Below are 16,850 nucleotides of genomic sequence, written 5' to 3'. Positions count from 1 at the left end.
GATTTCATATAAGTAGTAGACTAAATCAACTTGTATCCATTCACTGAAAACTTGTTTATGTTTCTTGCTTAACTTTTTTTGTAATTTTTAAATTTTAAACTTAAATAAAAAAATGAGAAAAGAATAAAAAAGCATTGCCATGTACATGACAGACCATAAGAGAGGACTCAATATAAAACAATGAATTTCCATATCAAGAAAACCTATATAATAAATACCACACATTAGTTTCAAAGTTGCCCAGCTTTTCTTTGCTTCCTTGTTGGTTTTCTTTTGTTCTCTGCTGTGCATATTCAAATTTTTTTTTGTACCTGCTTCCAATATTTTCTCCTTATTCTGGAAGCTTCGAAACTGCTATGATATTACCGTAAGTTTTCTTCCTTGAATCTCTTTCAAGTAGTGATAGGTACATATATATTTTTCTGTTTCTACTTGGTCTTCTTGTTCTACAACTTCAGGGCAATTTTCCTCAATTATTTCTTGTAATATTATATCAAGATATTCTTTAATTGCAATTTTCGGGTAGTCTGACTATTATATTATTTCTCCTTCATCCATTCTACAAATGGTTGTTTTTCTGATGATGCTTCACTGTCTCTTCTATTTTTTCATTCTTTTGATTTTGTTTTATGATTTCTTGGTGTCTTAGAATGTCTTTAGCTTTCCCTTGCCCAGTTCTAGTTTTCAAGGAATTATTTTTCCTTAAGCTTTTACTTCTCTATTTCTAATTGGTTGACTTTCTTTTCATAATTTTCCTGATTTTTTTTGATTGCTCTTATTTTTTTTCTAATTTTCCCTCTATCTCTTATTTTATTTTTAAAGTCCTTTTTAAGTTCTTCCAAGAACTCTTCTTGTGTTGGGGACCATTTGATGGTTCTCACTGAAAAAGGAGTAGCTTTTTAAGCTCCATTATCTTCCTCTAAGTATGACCCCCAGATCTTCTCTATTCCTAGTAACTATCTATGGTAACTCTTTCTCCTTTGCTTACTCCTTTTTATTTACTTATATTTTATTTTGTTTTTTAGCAGGTATTAATGTGATCAAGTTGTAGTCCCAAGGTATAGGATATGATGCCCCAAGTTTCAGGTCCTTCTTACTGTTATTTTCTGAGGTGGGTCTCCAGGCCCAACCTTGGGCTCTCCTCTCTACTCTTAAGCCACAGCTAGGGCACCCAGTCATACTGCCCTGCAAATGATCTTGCTCCTTGTAGTCCCTTGGGTGGCTGAAAACTACAGTTGTCCTCTCTGCCCCAGAACTGAAACCAGGGACTCTGCTCTCCTACAAATGCCCACAGCCAACAGGGTCCCTGACCCTCCCTACTGCACTTACCAGGTGAGTGCTAGCTGTTTCTCCCATGCAGCCATAACATCAGATGCATGTGATCAGCACAGCTGTGCTTGGTATCTCTCCACAGTGGAAGGTCCTTCAATCTTTTCCTACTCAGACATCAAGTCTATCCTCCACCCCCTACACACACATACAGACACACACACATACACTATTGTGCTTCTATGCCAGGCACTGTGATAAGGGCTTTACAATTCTTATCTCATTTATTAGATCCTCATACCAACTCTGGAAGATAGGTGGTATTATTACTTTCATTTTACAAATGAAGAAACTATGAGCAAAACACAACAAAACTGTGCCTTGAATAAAACTAGTAGACTTTTACCTATTTCTTAACAAATAAAGGATTATATTGGCCAGAATTAAGAGTGAATTCTTTCCTAACTTCTAGAAAAAAAGGATTTAGCCATATCCTGTTCTGAGTTTTTTCATGTGTGGTGTTCCTAGTAATTTCTCCAGTTTATCCTTTCACTAAATGTGAAAATATCCCACATTAAGGACATTTCTTAATATAACTTCCCAATATTAATAAGCAAATCTATTTTTAAGTAGATATATAGGGCATGTAGCCTTTTGGTTTTTTCAATAATAATATAGCTAATATTTATATAGTGCTTACAATATGCCAGATACTTTACAATTATTATCTCTTTTGATTCTCACAACAACCTGGGATAGAGGTGCTATTATTATATTTATTTTATAGATGAGCAAACTGAGGCAAATAGAGACAAATTGATTTGCCCAGTGTCACACAGCTACTTAGACTCTGAGGTCATGTTTGAACTCAGGTCTTCCTGACTCCATGCCCCTGATGCTCTACTCATTGTACCATCTACCTATCTTTTATGGATGTATTAAAGGACTGAACTGTTTGGGAAGTAATTTAATATCTGAATTAAGCATTTAGATAAGCTAAGAGAAGCAGCATAGAGTAATAGAGTTAGCCGTGGAGTCAGGAAGACCTGGGTTCAAGTCTTGCCTCTGACAAAGCTGAATGACCATGAGCAGGTCACCTAATTTCTTAGTCACCCAGTCTACTCTGCAAGACTACACATTACACTAATAGTTGCTGACCTGCCTCGTGGAGGAAATTTTTACAGTGGGACTTCCCAACACAATGAAGAACAACAACAAACAATCAAACCATGTGTAAAGTTTAATAGACCAAAGAAGTAATAAGTAATAGAAACCTTAAAGACAGATTGACAATGTGAGCAAAATAAACACAGCTCTTTTAAAAAATATTTATTTTATTCTGAACTTAATAAAACAAGCATTTCCATAACAAAGCTAGATAGAAAAAGAGGATTACACCTGAAATTGGAAATCCTTTATATGCACTACTTGCTATTCCTTTCAAATATACAACAAAGTTATCATTTTTTCCCCTTCCTCCCCAAAATACTTTGAGATGGCTACCACTGGACACAAATCGTGTGTGCACACACACATATATGTACATACACACATACATGTCAATTCTTTTTCTGGATTCAAATAGTATCTTCTTTCATAGGATCTTTGAGGTTAATTTGGGTATTTATAATAATCAGAATGACTTGGTTGCTCAAAGTAGTTCTTAAAACAATGCTGCTGTTACTTTGTACAGTGTTCTCTTGGTTTTGCTCATTTCGCTCTTTATTATTTTGTGGAGGTCTCTCTATGCTTTTCTAAAATCACTGAGATCATAATTCCTTATAACGCAGCAATATTCCATCATGAACATATACCATGTTTAGTCATTCCCCAGTTGACCTGTAGCCCCACAATTTCCAATTCTTTGCTAGCACAGGGAGCTGCTATAAATATTTTAGAATATATAGGTTCTATTCTATTTTCCCTAATCACCTGGGGAAACAGACCTAATGGTGGTATTGCTGAGTCCAAGGGTATAGACAGTTTAATAACTTTTTGGGCATACTTCCAAATCTCTCTCCAAAATGGCTAGATTGGCTCACTAAACACAGCTCTTAATCTGAAATGTATTACACCTAATTTCTGAGCAGGGACATTTTAGTTTGCATCTTGAAAATATATGTTTTGGCAAATGATCACTTAGGGGCTAAGGGATGACTACAGGGAATTCTAGGTGATGAAATAAAGTTCTGTTTATAAACATCTAGAGGGCATCAACAATGAGAAAGAGTATTCGTTGGATAAACCTAGGATATGATTAGAAACAGAATAACATCAATATCAGGCTATCAAGAAAATCTTAATTATAGCAATAATTCACATCCTTTTCCTATAAAATACTTACATCCACATTATCTCATTTAATTTTTATTTGTTGTAAAATAGAATTTAAAAAAAATTTTTGGATTACAGTCAAGATCTCTGGATTAGTCAGGTTACAGGGAGAATGCTTTTGTCTTTGTTTTGCCACCCACTCTATTATATAAAATGCACAAGTTATTGAACATCTCAGGACTTTCCACAGAATGCCTACTTTTCGGGGTAATTCATCTAGGTGTTACATAAGCGTAAATGATTATTTTTTTTGCCTTTTTACTATAGCAAAATGTAAAAAGTAATAAAAGGTACACACATTCACAAGGCTGGGAGGGTTGGAGTGATCATCTAGTCTAACTCAAGGACCCTGGCTGGCAAGATCCTATCCAAAACCACCCATTAGAGAAGAGACTTCTCTATCATGAAAAGGCCTTTAATGAAGAAGCCTTTCTCAAGCCCCACATTTTCCATCTCTTGGTTAATACTATGTCTTCAATGTATTTTCAGCCGTACTAGCCATACCAAAATTTAACTTTAAAGCTTTACAATTATGCTGGGAAATGCACCATCTCAGGCAAGCAAACATCTGAACGTACGCATGTGCGTCGTTCTTGGGATACAACACGTTTGCCCACGACTTTCTTGGGCGCAGCTTCCACTTTTCACAAGTTCAAGGCATGTCACGTAATTTTTTTTTCTGGCATAGATTCCTTAAAAAAACGTTAATCAGACTAATGTCCCACATTTCCTAGGAGTACTGCAGCCCGCAGTACCTATGCGGGTCATGTTGGTGACGGTGCAAAAAGACATTCTTCCCCACTTTAAAACCACTTCGAGGACTGATATTTTTCGACCCCGCCCCCAGCCCCCTCCTGGGCCGGTTCCGACCCGCCGCCCGTGCACCTGCGGCCCCAGGAGCCGCCGCCTCGGGGCTCTAGGGCGGGGCTGCTTCCCCCGACCTCGCCCTACCGCCCCCGCCCCTCGCCACACAAGGACCCCGGCGCTGGAGGCGGGTCTCTTCTAGCCCACCGCCCAGCCCCACTCCGAGGGTCCGACGGCCCAGAGCTACAAAGACAGAGAGCCAGACACCCGACAACGCTGAGGCGCCGGCGCCAACCTCGGAAGGGAAAGAAGAGGCTTTCCAAGAACCGCTGTCTTCATTTCGGAGCCCCGTCCCCGGCCGCTGATTGGCTTTAGCGCGGCGCTGCCTTGTGACGTCACCGCCTCTTCTCCGCCCACCCTCCGCTCCCCGCCCCCTCCCCCCGGGTGGTTTCGGCTGTTGGTCTGGAGCAGCTGAAACCGGTTTGAGAGAAGCCGTTTCCTCGTCCTCCGGGCTGCCCCGGGCTGCCCCTGGCTGCCTGGCGAAGCGCTCTCGCGGCCCCGGCCGTGACCGCCAGCCCGGGATCGGGGGGGCGCGAGGGAGCCGCGCCCGGCGCGTTTTCTTCTCCTTGGTTCTACGGTCGCGGAGGGGGCCTGGGAGCTGACGCTCTCGCTGCAGCGGCAGCGGAGGCAGCGCCGGGCGACGCTCGGAGCCGGTGGTGGGGAGCACCGCTCTCTCCGCCCGACGCCCCCTCTCTGACAGGTGAGCGCGCGGCGGCAGGATGGGGTGGGGGAGGGGCACTCGCGCGATGCGCCGCGGGTGGGCAGGTGAGCGACCAGGCGTTGGGCAGAGGTGCCGGTGAGGACTGTCTAGCCTGCGGGGGTCGTGTCCTCACCCCGACCGCTCTAAGGCGGGGATGCCTCCAGCCGACCCGGGTGAAGGGGGCCGGGGATCCTTAGCGGGTCTTGGGGGACGATCTCTGGGCGGGAGGCTGGTAAGCCTCCATCTCCGGCTCCGCGAGGTCCTCTGGGTCTGGGGGATCCAGTTGGGGGAGAATTAGTAGGTTCGAGTTGGGTTTTGATTTCTCTTCTTACTAAACTGAGACCTAGTTGATGAACCCTGCTGAATCGCTGTCCGGTACCGGACCCGAGCACCGCCTCCTCCCGAGCTTTCTAAATAATTCCCGAGTTGCGGGATAATGTGTCTAGTGCTCCCTAAAATGCTGGGCGTCGTAGTGTACACAGGATGAAGCAATTCCTACCATCCGAAAGCTTTGACAGTTTTTGAACTCTAAGGTTCTTTCCCTGCCCTGAATGGAGCACTTCTCCTCGTCTTTCCTTCCTATTTATGGTAATGTTTGTCCTTTTCAACAAAAATATAAGATGATGTCCACAACGGTCTGTCACTGTAAATTTTAGTTGGTCAGATGCCTACAGTGTATGTATACACAGGATTAGGGGCAGGAATACTGACAAATAATCCCTTCCCCCAAGGAATTTGTATTCTATTGGAATGTTGAAAGTTCATTTTAAATCCTCAGCTTTTTTAGTCTTGGAAATCCAGAAAATGTCATTTAAAACTTCGTTTTACTTCAGTGAAAGGAATTGATAGAGTGCATTTTTGCATTGTGTGATTCTTCAGCATAGGTACTGCAAAACATTAAGAGTTCCTGTTTTTCAGATAATTTGACAGGTCCTCATTTCAAATATAGAAGTTTTGCTTCATCAATGTGCTGAATATGTTCAACATTACCTGGAGAATTTTATTACTTTTTTGTTACTATATTTTCTAATGTATGCTAAATAAATACACCATAGAACCAAAGATTTGGAGCTGGAAGTGACCATAGGAGGTTATTTGAGGCCAACCTCCTCATTTTACTGATGAGGCAACTGAGCCTCACGGACTGGAAATGACATGCCGGATTAGACACCCAAACCAAGATGGGATTTGAACAGAAGTCTGACTCCTTTCCATTCCCAAACTGTTTCCTCATGTATCTTATATACGTATCTTAGGAAGATTAAATATGAGGTAATTTCTCCAATTGTGGATGATTGCTTGTAGAAATTCTTAAAGAATTCTGAAGTCATGGTTTGGGGGGAGAGCATCATGAAATACCGTGAAACTCTAAAGCATTCATGTTATCTCCAGGAATACTGTTAGATTTTGAGGATTGGAGGGAATGTTTCAATATAAATATTTATTTTTTTCTTTCTAAAATTATACCATTTTAATGCTTTCAGCCCTTTGGATTGTTTAAGGAAGAAACAATCTTGCTTTCTTTAACATTTTTTACTATCTCTTTAAGAGACAGACTGAATGGTGGAGTGGATAGAAAGAGATGGCTGGCTTCTGAGTCTGGAAGATCAGGCCTGGTTCAAGTCCTACCTCTGGCATATATTGATTTGTGAGCCTGTGTAAGTCACTTAACATAATATTGAAGTATCCTAGGCATCTCTTAGTTGCAGAGAAGGATGATGACTTGAATTGGTAAAACCAGTTTCATCTATGTTGTCTGTACCAGTACAATCACAGGTCTAGTCCTCGTCCCTATCCTTATAAACTAAAGTTATGTGATGCTTTAAAGTTTGAAAAGTAATGTGTGTACATACACACACACAGTGTCTCATTTGGTCCTCATACAGCCTTGTGAGGCAAGCACATCTTGGGTTTGAGAAAGGTTGAGTGGCATCATCAGGCTGAAGTAACAACCTATTGAGAATTTCGAAGTGCTGCAAAGCTGCATCAGAAGTTAGGAGGGAGGCAATTTTGAATGGACCCATGCCAACAGACATGAAATGGAGAATCCTAAATACCTAAATCTAGAAGTTTTTCTTTGCTCTTCTGCAGTAACTAAAGACATTTTTAGTTATCGAGTGCTACTTTAATTCTAGAAGGGGGCAAGAAGAAATTGAAATTTTTTCCTTTTATTCAAAAAAAGGAAAATTAGGAATGATGGTTCCTTTTGGCTATTCTTGCAATGCTACTGGGAAGCTAAAAATGTTTGTAACTTAAAACTCTTATTAAATTTTATTATGAAAAGCTTCTTATAACCTTTTTTTGTTCCCAGATTTAGGGAGGTAGGTTTACCATGTGAGCCGAAAAATTTACCTGGTAAAACCTTATATGGTAAAAAGATTTCATGGGGTAATGACAGTTTAAAATTTATTGTCATGTATTTTGCTGCCTACATATTTGAATTTTTTTAAAATAAATAATATAGGCAAGTTCAAAGAATAAAATTTGGTATTTCTCTTTCATTTAATTTTTTCTGTTTGAAAAACATTAATTTGTGAGGTACATAAATATGATCCTTTGTCCAAGATGACATTTTATTGTAGATTATAGGAAATTTGCTTAATATAAAAGTTAAACTTAATGTAAAAATGAGGACAGCAAACATCACTAAACTTTTAAGTTCTGTTTTATGTTTTTTAAACTTGGAGTATATCTGTATATCTATGTATGTATAGATATAGATACACACACATACACACACACACACACACACACACAAAGATAGAGATAGAGATATAGCTATACACATATACAAATATACACATATAAAATTATCTGGCTTTCCAGCCTCGCCTCTCCTCTCCTCTCCCCTGTAGTTGGGATATTTTCTTGAAAGAAAAACCAGAGAGACTTTCTCTATGAAACATTGAAAAAGTAGAACAGAATTTTATATTGTCAGTACTATATTGCCAGTAGTACAGGTCATTCTAAGTGAGAAAACTGCAGTTAAACTGCACCAGAATTTTGGCTCATATCCATGCGTATGAGTACAATGCAGTACTAGGGAGCTGCTGTACTTTCAGAAATAAGGTAGCAAGTTTTGGGATGAGATATAAACTAAAACTTTCTTCCTGGAATCTAGAAAGAAGAGCCACATAGTAAGTATTTATAATTAACATTTAGAGGGACAGTAAATATCCTGGAAAGACCACTGGTTTTAGGTTCAAGTCACAACTTACTACTACTCACTAGCACTTTGACTATGAAAAAATCACTTTCCTTTTTGAAGACCTAATTTCTTATTTTGTAAAATGTATCACTTGTCTCAAAGGGTTACTGTGGTCTATGTACAGTACTATAGAAATGTAAGGTTATTCCAATCATCCAGATATCCCTGTGGGTAACAGTTTCTCAAGTCATTTTTGTTTAAGGAACTGTCTCTTAACATCATTCAACAATCTTCTGTTACTTGATTTTCCTAGTAGGTTTTCTACTGGGAAGAGTTTGCACTGTTGTTTGCAGTTCTATCTTGAACTTTCACAGTTCATATTGTATGTTAAATACTTCAAAATCAGATCCAAGGTTTCTTAGGGAAGGATATCTCGCTGTAATCTTCTTACACACCTTAATAAACTTCTCAAGTTGCTGGGGCTACCTTTTGAAAATAAATCTTTTCTAACTTAACTAGGTAGACTGAAGCTGTACTTCAGTAACTGGGTACGCACTTTAAGCCTTTCCTTCAGTACAGTGTCTTAGAAATTGTGCCCTCTTGGCACAGTTTTTGAGAACCCAGGATTACCTCTGTGCCATCATGAGGAATTAAAGGACTTGAACAAGGTACTTATTGAAAATTAAATAAATTGACATTTTTGGTTTTGGTTAGTGTGAATCATTTCCTGAGAATTAGTTGTCTCTAGGTGGGCTGACATTTAGAGATCTTGACCCTACAAGTTTAAAGACTGGACACTGACACTTAAGGTGACTGCTGAGGTGCTGCCACTAGGAATGACTTAGCCTCTCCAGCCAGACAGCCTCTTTGGTAGCTAGAATTTTATCTGCCACCAGCCAGTGTCAGATACATCACATAACTACTTTCAGTGAAAGATGGAAAGAAATGTAGAGACTCTTTTTCGGGCAGAGGAGCTTAGGAATATAGATGCAGAGCTGAAATGGAACCCAGAAGATCATCTTGTTATTTTTCTATCAATCAAAGAGACTTTGTTACATACATTTAGTACATAGTGTTTACTCTTAGAAATAAAACATATTAATAGCAGTTTTAATTCATTTTGGAGTGAACTTCCTTTGTTGTTGTTTAGTTTTTTCTTTAAGTAATTTTTTTTCCTAATTAAGGCTAAAAGCAAAATGTCTCATTCTGCAAGTAGGGTGATAATAGCTCATGGACCTATAAAACTATAAGATTTGCAAAATACTTTTGTTCACAACTGCCCAGTGTGTTAGTGCAAGTATTATTATCTAGGCTTTTAGGTGGAGTAAGTGATGAAGTGATTAGAGGCAATGTTAAGGAATTTGTCCACATTGAGGTTGCCAAGCTAACTTGGGAGTATTCTTGTTTATATATGTTTATGTGGTTTTTGTAGCTATTCATAGTTTATATAGGTGAATTGTGTCCATACAGTTATTTGGATATAGTTACTATTCATTGAGCACTTGTTTCAAAATTGTATGTTCTGTGTGTAGGAAAACAAGATATAGGAGTTTCTATGCCTGGGAAATTGAAAATAAGTAGTCTAAAAAGACAATATATAAATCAGAGCATTATGCAACCTTGATAAATCAGTAGAAGATAAGAGAGTTAGAAGAGGGACCATCACACTTAGAGATTAGTTGAAATGGCTTTTCTAGTGGAATTAATAAAAACATTCTATAAAGAGCTTTATAATTTTAATAAAGAGGAGTATGTAGGATATCTCAGGCGGAGGAAAATGATATACTTATTACAAGATTTTAAGCATTCTTGGGTTGATAATGTTCTCTCTTAATTTTAATTATCAGCTCTTTTGAGTTAGTACTCATTTTTTAAAACCTTTTTTATTTTTTCTCTATAAGTACTTAGTGCTATGATCACAGTATTAAAAAAAATTAGATCTAGGAAGCATCTTAGATTTAGATCATTTGGTACAGGGATTCTAAACTTGGGACTTTGGAACTTTAAAAAAATGTTTTATAACTTCCAATATATTTGGTTTCCTTTATAAGTCTACTTATTTTATGCATTTAAAAGCATTATTTTGAAAAAGGGCTCCAAATGTTTCACCAGATAGTCAAAAGGAGCCCATGTCAGAAAAGCCCCGATCTAGTACAGCTAAAAATCTTAATCATTTTAGTGAAACTGAGATAGAGTTTACATTAACAAAAGTAAGTTAGAAAAATGTAAATTAGTAAATGACCAGCAAAACTAGAGTTATTATTTTTTAAAATTGTACATTAGGCAGTGGGTTGCCAACTGCATCTTTCCTAGGTAAGATTGTTACTATAACTTATGGAAGTTGTAGTTGATGTGTCCTGGTCTTACTTTTCCTTCTTTTTTTTTTTTTGACAAGGCTATTGGGGTTAAGTGCCTTGCCCAGGGTTGCACAGCTACCAAAGGTCAAGTGTTTAAGACTGTATTTGAATGAACTCAGGTCCTCCTCGCTCCAGGGTTGGTGCTCTCTCCACTGTGCCACCTAGCTGTCACCTTAGTTTTCTTATAACATCCCAGAAATGCCTTGTCAAAGTTGTGCAGTTGAAGAGGGAGTGTCCGGATATCTGTGAAGAAATGTTAATTAGATCCTAGATTTCTAGATGTTAGATAAACCGATAACCCTATCCCTACTGAGATATGCATGGTGGAGAGACCCCTTTATGTAGTGGCTAGACGATAAGAGCAGTCACCAGCATGCTGAGAGTAGTTGAAGGCAGAGATAGGACTTAATTTTGAGAATACCTCATAATCACTTAGTGACGCTACTGGATTCAGTTTATGAAGAGAGGTTCTCATAACCAGACTGTCTGCATTCAGACATTCATATGGCACTTGTGTGGTTTGAAGAAAGAGGGGTCACAGTAAAGTGTGTGTGTGTGTGTGTGTGTGTGTGTGTGTGTGTGTGTGTGTGTTAGTTAATGTTAAAACTTGCCCAGAAACTCAAGTGACCAGGGTTTTTACAAGGTTTGAATTGGTATTCACATTCCTAATTGTCTGATAAAGATCATCTCAGAATTTGGGGAGGGGTGTCTCAACGTTAAATAGAAGAAAAAAAAATACTTTCACCTCAGAGGACATTTGCCCCACTGCAAGAATTACATTAAAAACTGGATTTTATTAATATTTTTATAGTTGTATATAGAAGGGTAGAGAGGATATTGGGGACAAAGAGGCTAGACAAAGTTCTAAGAGATGAATGTGGGAGTGGTAGCTATAGAAATGGAAGGAAAAATGTGGATCAAAAAAAAATCACATCGAATTACTAACAGGACTTAGTAATATATTAGATGTGAGTAGCAAGAAAAGAAAGATTGATTCCTTCACTTGTAGCCCAATGGAAATTGAATGATACTGATACAGTTTGTAAAGAGGGAATTGGAAAAGGTGACCTGTGATGGAGATATTGAATACTGACTAATTGTATCTTAGAAATTTAATGCCATCATTGATGCCAAATACAATTTGTTAAACAGTGACTACAATGTAAATTAATTTTATTTCAGCTCTTGCCATTTTGTTACATTAGAAACATCTTGCTTAGCTCATTTATAGTAAAATTGCTTCCCTCTACCATTCAGAGCCATTTCAGAGAGGCAGTAGTGGAGACTTCAGAATAGCTGCTTATTAAAAGAGGGCATATGTGACCAGAGAGTCATCACACCTTCATTATTTATAGATATATCAATAAAGTTAGGAATTTTAATAATGTAAAGCTTGAGATTTTTTATATTTTGTATTTTTTTATAAATTTCCTCCCTCTCATTAGTTGCAGGACATCACAAGTGCTGGGAACAGCTCTGAAATTAATCACTAGAGCAGAAGTTGGAGTTCAATAATAGTTCATCTCTCTACTGAATTTTTAAAGGTGACTACAAATACCTAATGAGTTTTAGATAAGACAGTATTTATAGTTAACATTTTCCTGTATTATGTATTTTTTTCTAGTTCAACGTCCTAAATAAACCAAGATGACACCTTCCCAAGTTACCTTTGAATTAAGAGGAACTCCATTACCAGGTATTGAGAAGTTTTACTTTTTAAATTTTTATATAGCATTAACATCTTCATTCTGAAATATTTTATATAGAACTGCTAAGTAAAAGAAATAAATTGAGGGTCATATATATTTTAAATTTTTTGCAAAATATTTTTGCACATGTTGTTTGAAAAGTTTTTTTTTCTTACCAAAAGAGGAAAAGGAAGGGGAAAGGAAAATAAGTATTTATATAGAGCCTCTTACACGTTAATCACTCTGCTAAGCACTTTTTTAACAAATATTAGTAGTAGTAGTAATAGTTATTATACTAACTAACATTTATATAGTGCTTACTATTTTGCAATTTTTATCCTGTTTTGTTCTCATGGTAACCCTAAGAGGTAGGTGCTATTATCCCCATTTTGCAGATGAACTGAGGCAAACAGAGGTCAAGTAACTTGCCCAGGATCAAGTATCTAGTAAATGTCTGTGGGTAGATTTGAATTCTTAGATCTTACTGACTCCAGGTCCAGTACTCTATCCACTATGCTACCTAGCAACAGCCCTTCAAGATAGATGCTATTCTTATCTGCATTTTATAGGATATTGGAGATAATCAGCAGAGGTAAGACACTAGCATTAATGAGGATCAGGAGAAGCTTGGAGAAGATGGAATTTAGCTGGGACTTAAAAGAAGCTAGGAGAGAGAATAAAAAGAAGCTAGGAGAGAGAATATTCCAGACAAGGGGAACAGCCGCTGAAAAAAATGCCTGCAGTCTGGAGATAGAGTGTCTTGTGTGTGGAACAACAACAAGGCATGTGTCACTGGAATACAGATGGGAAAATGTAAGAAAATTGGAAAGGAAAGAGGAAGTCACGTTGTGAAAGGCTTTGAATGCTAAACAGAAGACTTTATATTTGATCTTGAAGGTGAACTCTCATTGAAATTTATTTAATGGTGGGGAGTGGACATAGATCACTATAGGAAGATTAATTTGACAACTGAGTGAAGAATAAACTGGAATAGGCAAAGACTTGAGACAGGAAGGTCAACCAGAAGGTTGTTGCAACACTCTAGAAGTAAGAAAATGAGGGCCTGCCCTGAGGTGCTGGCAATGTCAGAGGACAGAAAGAGGCTGAGATGTTGCAAAGGTAAAACTGATGACTTTGGCAACTGATTAGATATATGAGATGGTGATAACAGAGACTGAGGAGTCAAAGGTGACACCTAGGTTATAGCTTGGGTGCCTGGGGTGATGTTGGTGCCTTCAGAAGTAATAGGGAAGAGATCAGTGAAAGAGGAAAAGATCTTATATATTCAAAAACATAGCAGCTCTTTTGGTAGTAATGGTAAATGGGAGACTAAAGAAGTACCCATCAATTGGAAGATGACTGAAAAAAATTATGGCATATTTCTAAATCATTTAGGACAGTGCCTAGCACATAGTAGGCATTATAATTGCTAGTTGTTATTGTTTAATTCATTATTAACTGATTGTCATTTTAAATTAATAAGTAGTTACTAAAAAATCCATCTTGAAAATAGCTGCAACTTATTTGCCAATGTTGGTTGCTGTGTACAATGGATAAGAAATTCTGTTAGTAATTTGATAATACTCTTCAAATTAATATAGACTCTTATACTTGAAGGCTTTAGTACGTGGGTGATAAAGATGAGTATGAAGTATATGTGAAATTATGACTTAGGAAGAAATGAATGAGGTCAGACATCATAGATTAAGCAGAAAGCCTTATACCTATTTATCATGTACACTTAAAAAAAAATCCTAGGCATTGGACATGGCAAGTACCAATAAGATTAGAAGCACTGAAATTGATTTAACAAATAGGAAAATACACATCCCTGAGTTATCTGTGCACAGTTTTATCATCAACTCATCAGAGTGAAAATCTGTATTTATAATAAACAAGAAGAAAGAATAGTTATGAGAAAAAGATGGTATGAAAGTAACATTTAATGCTGATTTATTTAAGAAATGTATTGAAAATAAAAAATGAGAAATGGACAACAGAAATATATTAATACCAATTATTTCATTAAAAATTTAAATCAATATAAATTAATTACTGCAAACAGGAGATTGAGAGAGGTCAGAAAATACCTTAGTTAACATACATTTGGCTTTCTTGCCAAAGAGAGATGGCTAACAGCAAGTTAAAACTTAAACTCCTCTGTGCAGTCTTCTGAAGAAGAATCAGATGATTATGAGGAACAGCTTCCCAAAGCAGAAAGAAGTAGTGGGATATCAATCACTCTAAAGAATGCTTGGCAAGACATCCAACTAAGCAAAGACATTTTAACAAACTTTTTTTCATCAAGGATAATGGAAACATCACACAGATCTTGAGGGGATTATATAGGTGGTAGAAATTTTTGCTAAAGAGAACAAAAATGGGAAAAGCAGGCAGATTGGATCAAATCCATCCAGAGATTTCTACCTTTATGATGATACTGAGAGACTAGTATACAAGTAACTGTGAAGGAGGGGGAGATATTAATCAATCTGCAAGCATTAAGGGCTTACTACGTGCCAAGAGTACCAGGGATGAAGAAAGAAAGAAAAAATACTTTTCAGAACAAAGAGAGGTGAACATTGTCAGAAGAAAGCGATAACTTACAGACTCTTTTATAACAGTTACTCCCATCTGTTGTGTCAAGTTCATTCAGAATTCCTTGGAAAATATAGTAGCAACAATAATTATGTTGAGAAATCTAATAAATAATATCAGGAAAGGTATAAAACAGGGAGATGTATGCTTGCCAACAGTATTTGCTACTGTGCCTGTAGGATATTTAGTGTAGAGTCTAAATCAAGAAGAGGGATTCCTTTGGATGAAGAGGTCCTCCAGATTTCCTATTTATGGTTACTTGTGTTGATTACAATAAGTCCCAGAATCTTTCAGAGTCTCCTGGAAGATAATTTGTAATTACTCAAAGAAGTTTGACCTGTCTGTCCATGTAGGAGAGACCAAGTGGGTGACGATTATCTTTTGCCCAGGTTTTAACATGCATCTGAATAGATATCCATTATAGTTTATTCAACAGTATGTGTGTCTGGATTGGACAGAACAGAAAGACAGTGAGAATAGGTGAAAAAGAGGAAGAGAATGGTTTGGATTGCTTTCAGCAAATTGCAGAACACTTTTTCTGACCCCACATTATCTATAAAAACAAAGGAACATGTTTTCAATACAAAAATTTTACCAATATTACTGTATGGTAAGAAAACCCAGAAAGAAACCATCTCAGAAGAGCTGAAGATGAGCATCACATAGATGGCAACGAAAAGACTAATGCTGGATGTGAGCAGGTGGCAATTTATAACCAACGAGGAACTCCAAAGGAGAATAGAAAAGGATATTGTCAAGGAATTGTATGACAGAAGGAGAAGATGAGGAGGTTATGGGGCAAGGATCAAGGAATGATAGGTGGACAGAGTTTACCACTTCCACTCTCATTGTATTGAGAGAAGGTTAGGAAAGGCTCCAAGCACTTTGGGTGAAATCTCTTCCCTGACTAAAGGAGGAAAGGCATGTGGATTGATGATATTCTGCATTGTTTGAGTAAACTCCTAAACTGATGTGATTATAGATCCATCAAGTAACTCCTGAACCTAGCACAGTGCCTGCTACATGGTACATAAATAATTGTTGATTGATTCCTTATTAGTCTGTTTCCTCTTCTGTAAAGTGAGGAAGTTGATCTAGGTGACCTCAAGGGTCTCTTTAAACTCTAATCTTTCATCGTTTCATAACTGTCCCCTCTCTTTCTTTCTATTATCTTGTTAGGTGTTGTCAAGACACCTGAGATCATATATGAACAATAGAGACTTAGACAGCCTGGGGGAAAATGGCCACTTTTCCTGTTTGTCTTTGTTTCTTGCCGATAGTCTTTTAAATATTTAAATATTTTTTTAAAAGTCTTTAAAAAAAATTTTTTTTTTAAATGTGGCAATAATGTGGAGAAAAATAATGTGGAGTTCTAATCATTGTAGTACAGGAACTACCTTTATTGCAATTTATATGATGTGGTGCTTTAAGTTCAAATAATATTTTTCTACTGTGGGAATAGGACTTGATTTCAAATTTGAGGACTTGATGGCTATTTTATTTTGATAGAAATGATCACGAACACCTTAATGAAATTAGTTTTTGAAGTAGGAAATAGTTAATCAGCCAAAATGCTATATGAATATTGTGTACTATATAGTTTTTAAAGCACATTTAAGTCAAATGAGATACTACAATCACTAGTCACATAAAATGGCATCGTATACATTATAATGTATAATAATCCAAATTGAAGCTAAAGAAATGTACTCAGGATCCTAGGTTTCAGAAAAGTATATTTGGAAATACTTTGGGCCACTAGATTATTTTTTGGGAAATTTATTATTGTATTGCCTCTTTCTCATTAGATTTTACTATTAAATGCCCATTACCAATAATAGGTATTTAAGATTAGATTGTTCATCATCTTGCTGATCTGGGCCTGTGAATAG

General features: G+C 37.3%; 1 protein-coding gene across 9 annotated transcripts in view; it reads left to right on the top strand.

Annotated features, from left to right (window-relative positions):
* Positions 1-4,854: 4,854 nt before the first annotated feature.
* Positions 4,855-16,850, top strand: part of GPCPD1 (glycerophosphocholine phosphodiesterase 1) — a 102,615-nt gene continuing 90,619 nt past the window's right edge. For 3 of the 9 annotated variants that reach the window (XM_072634407.1, XM_072634408.1, XM_072634403.1), the window contains exons 1-2: positions 4,855-5,167; positions 12,297-12,368. In XM_072634407.1, coding sequence (XP_072490508.1) covers positions 12,320-12,368 — 49 coding nt within the window. In that variant the 5' untranslated portion in view covers positions 4,855-5,167; positions 12,297-12,319. Of the gene's footprint in view, positions 5,168-5,252; positions 5,400-6,716; positions 6,826-12,117; positions 12,217-12,290; positions 12,369-16,850 lie in introns of those variants that run through there. The other 6 variants (XM_072634405.1, XM_072634404.1, XM_072634406.1 and 3 more) reach the window with 6 other exon arrangements.

Source organism: Notamacropus eugenii, chromosome 1, assembly GCF_028372415.1.
Source record: "Notamacropus eugenii isolate mMacEug1 chromosome 1, mMacEug1.pri_v2, whole genome shotgun sequence".
Taxonomy (NCBI): Eukaryota; Metazoa; Chordata; class Mammalia; order Diprotodontia; family Macropodidae; genus Notamacropus; species Notamacropus eugenii.
The sequence above is the reverse complement of the archived record's forward strand: the minus strand, read 5'-3'. Positions and strand labels throughout refer to the sequence as shown.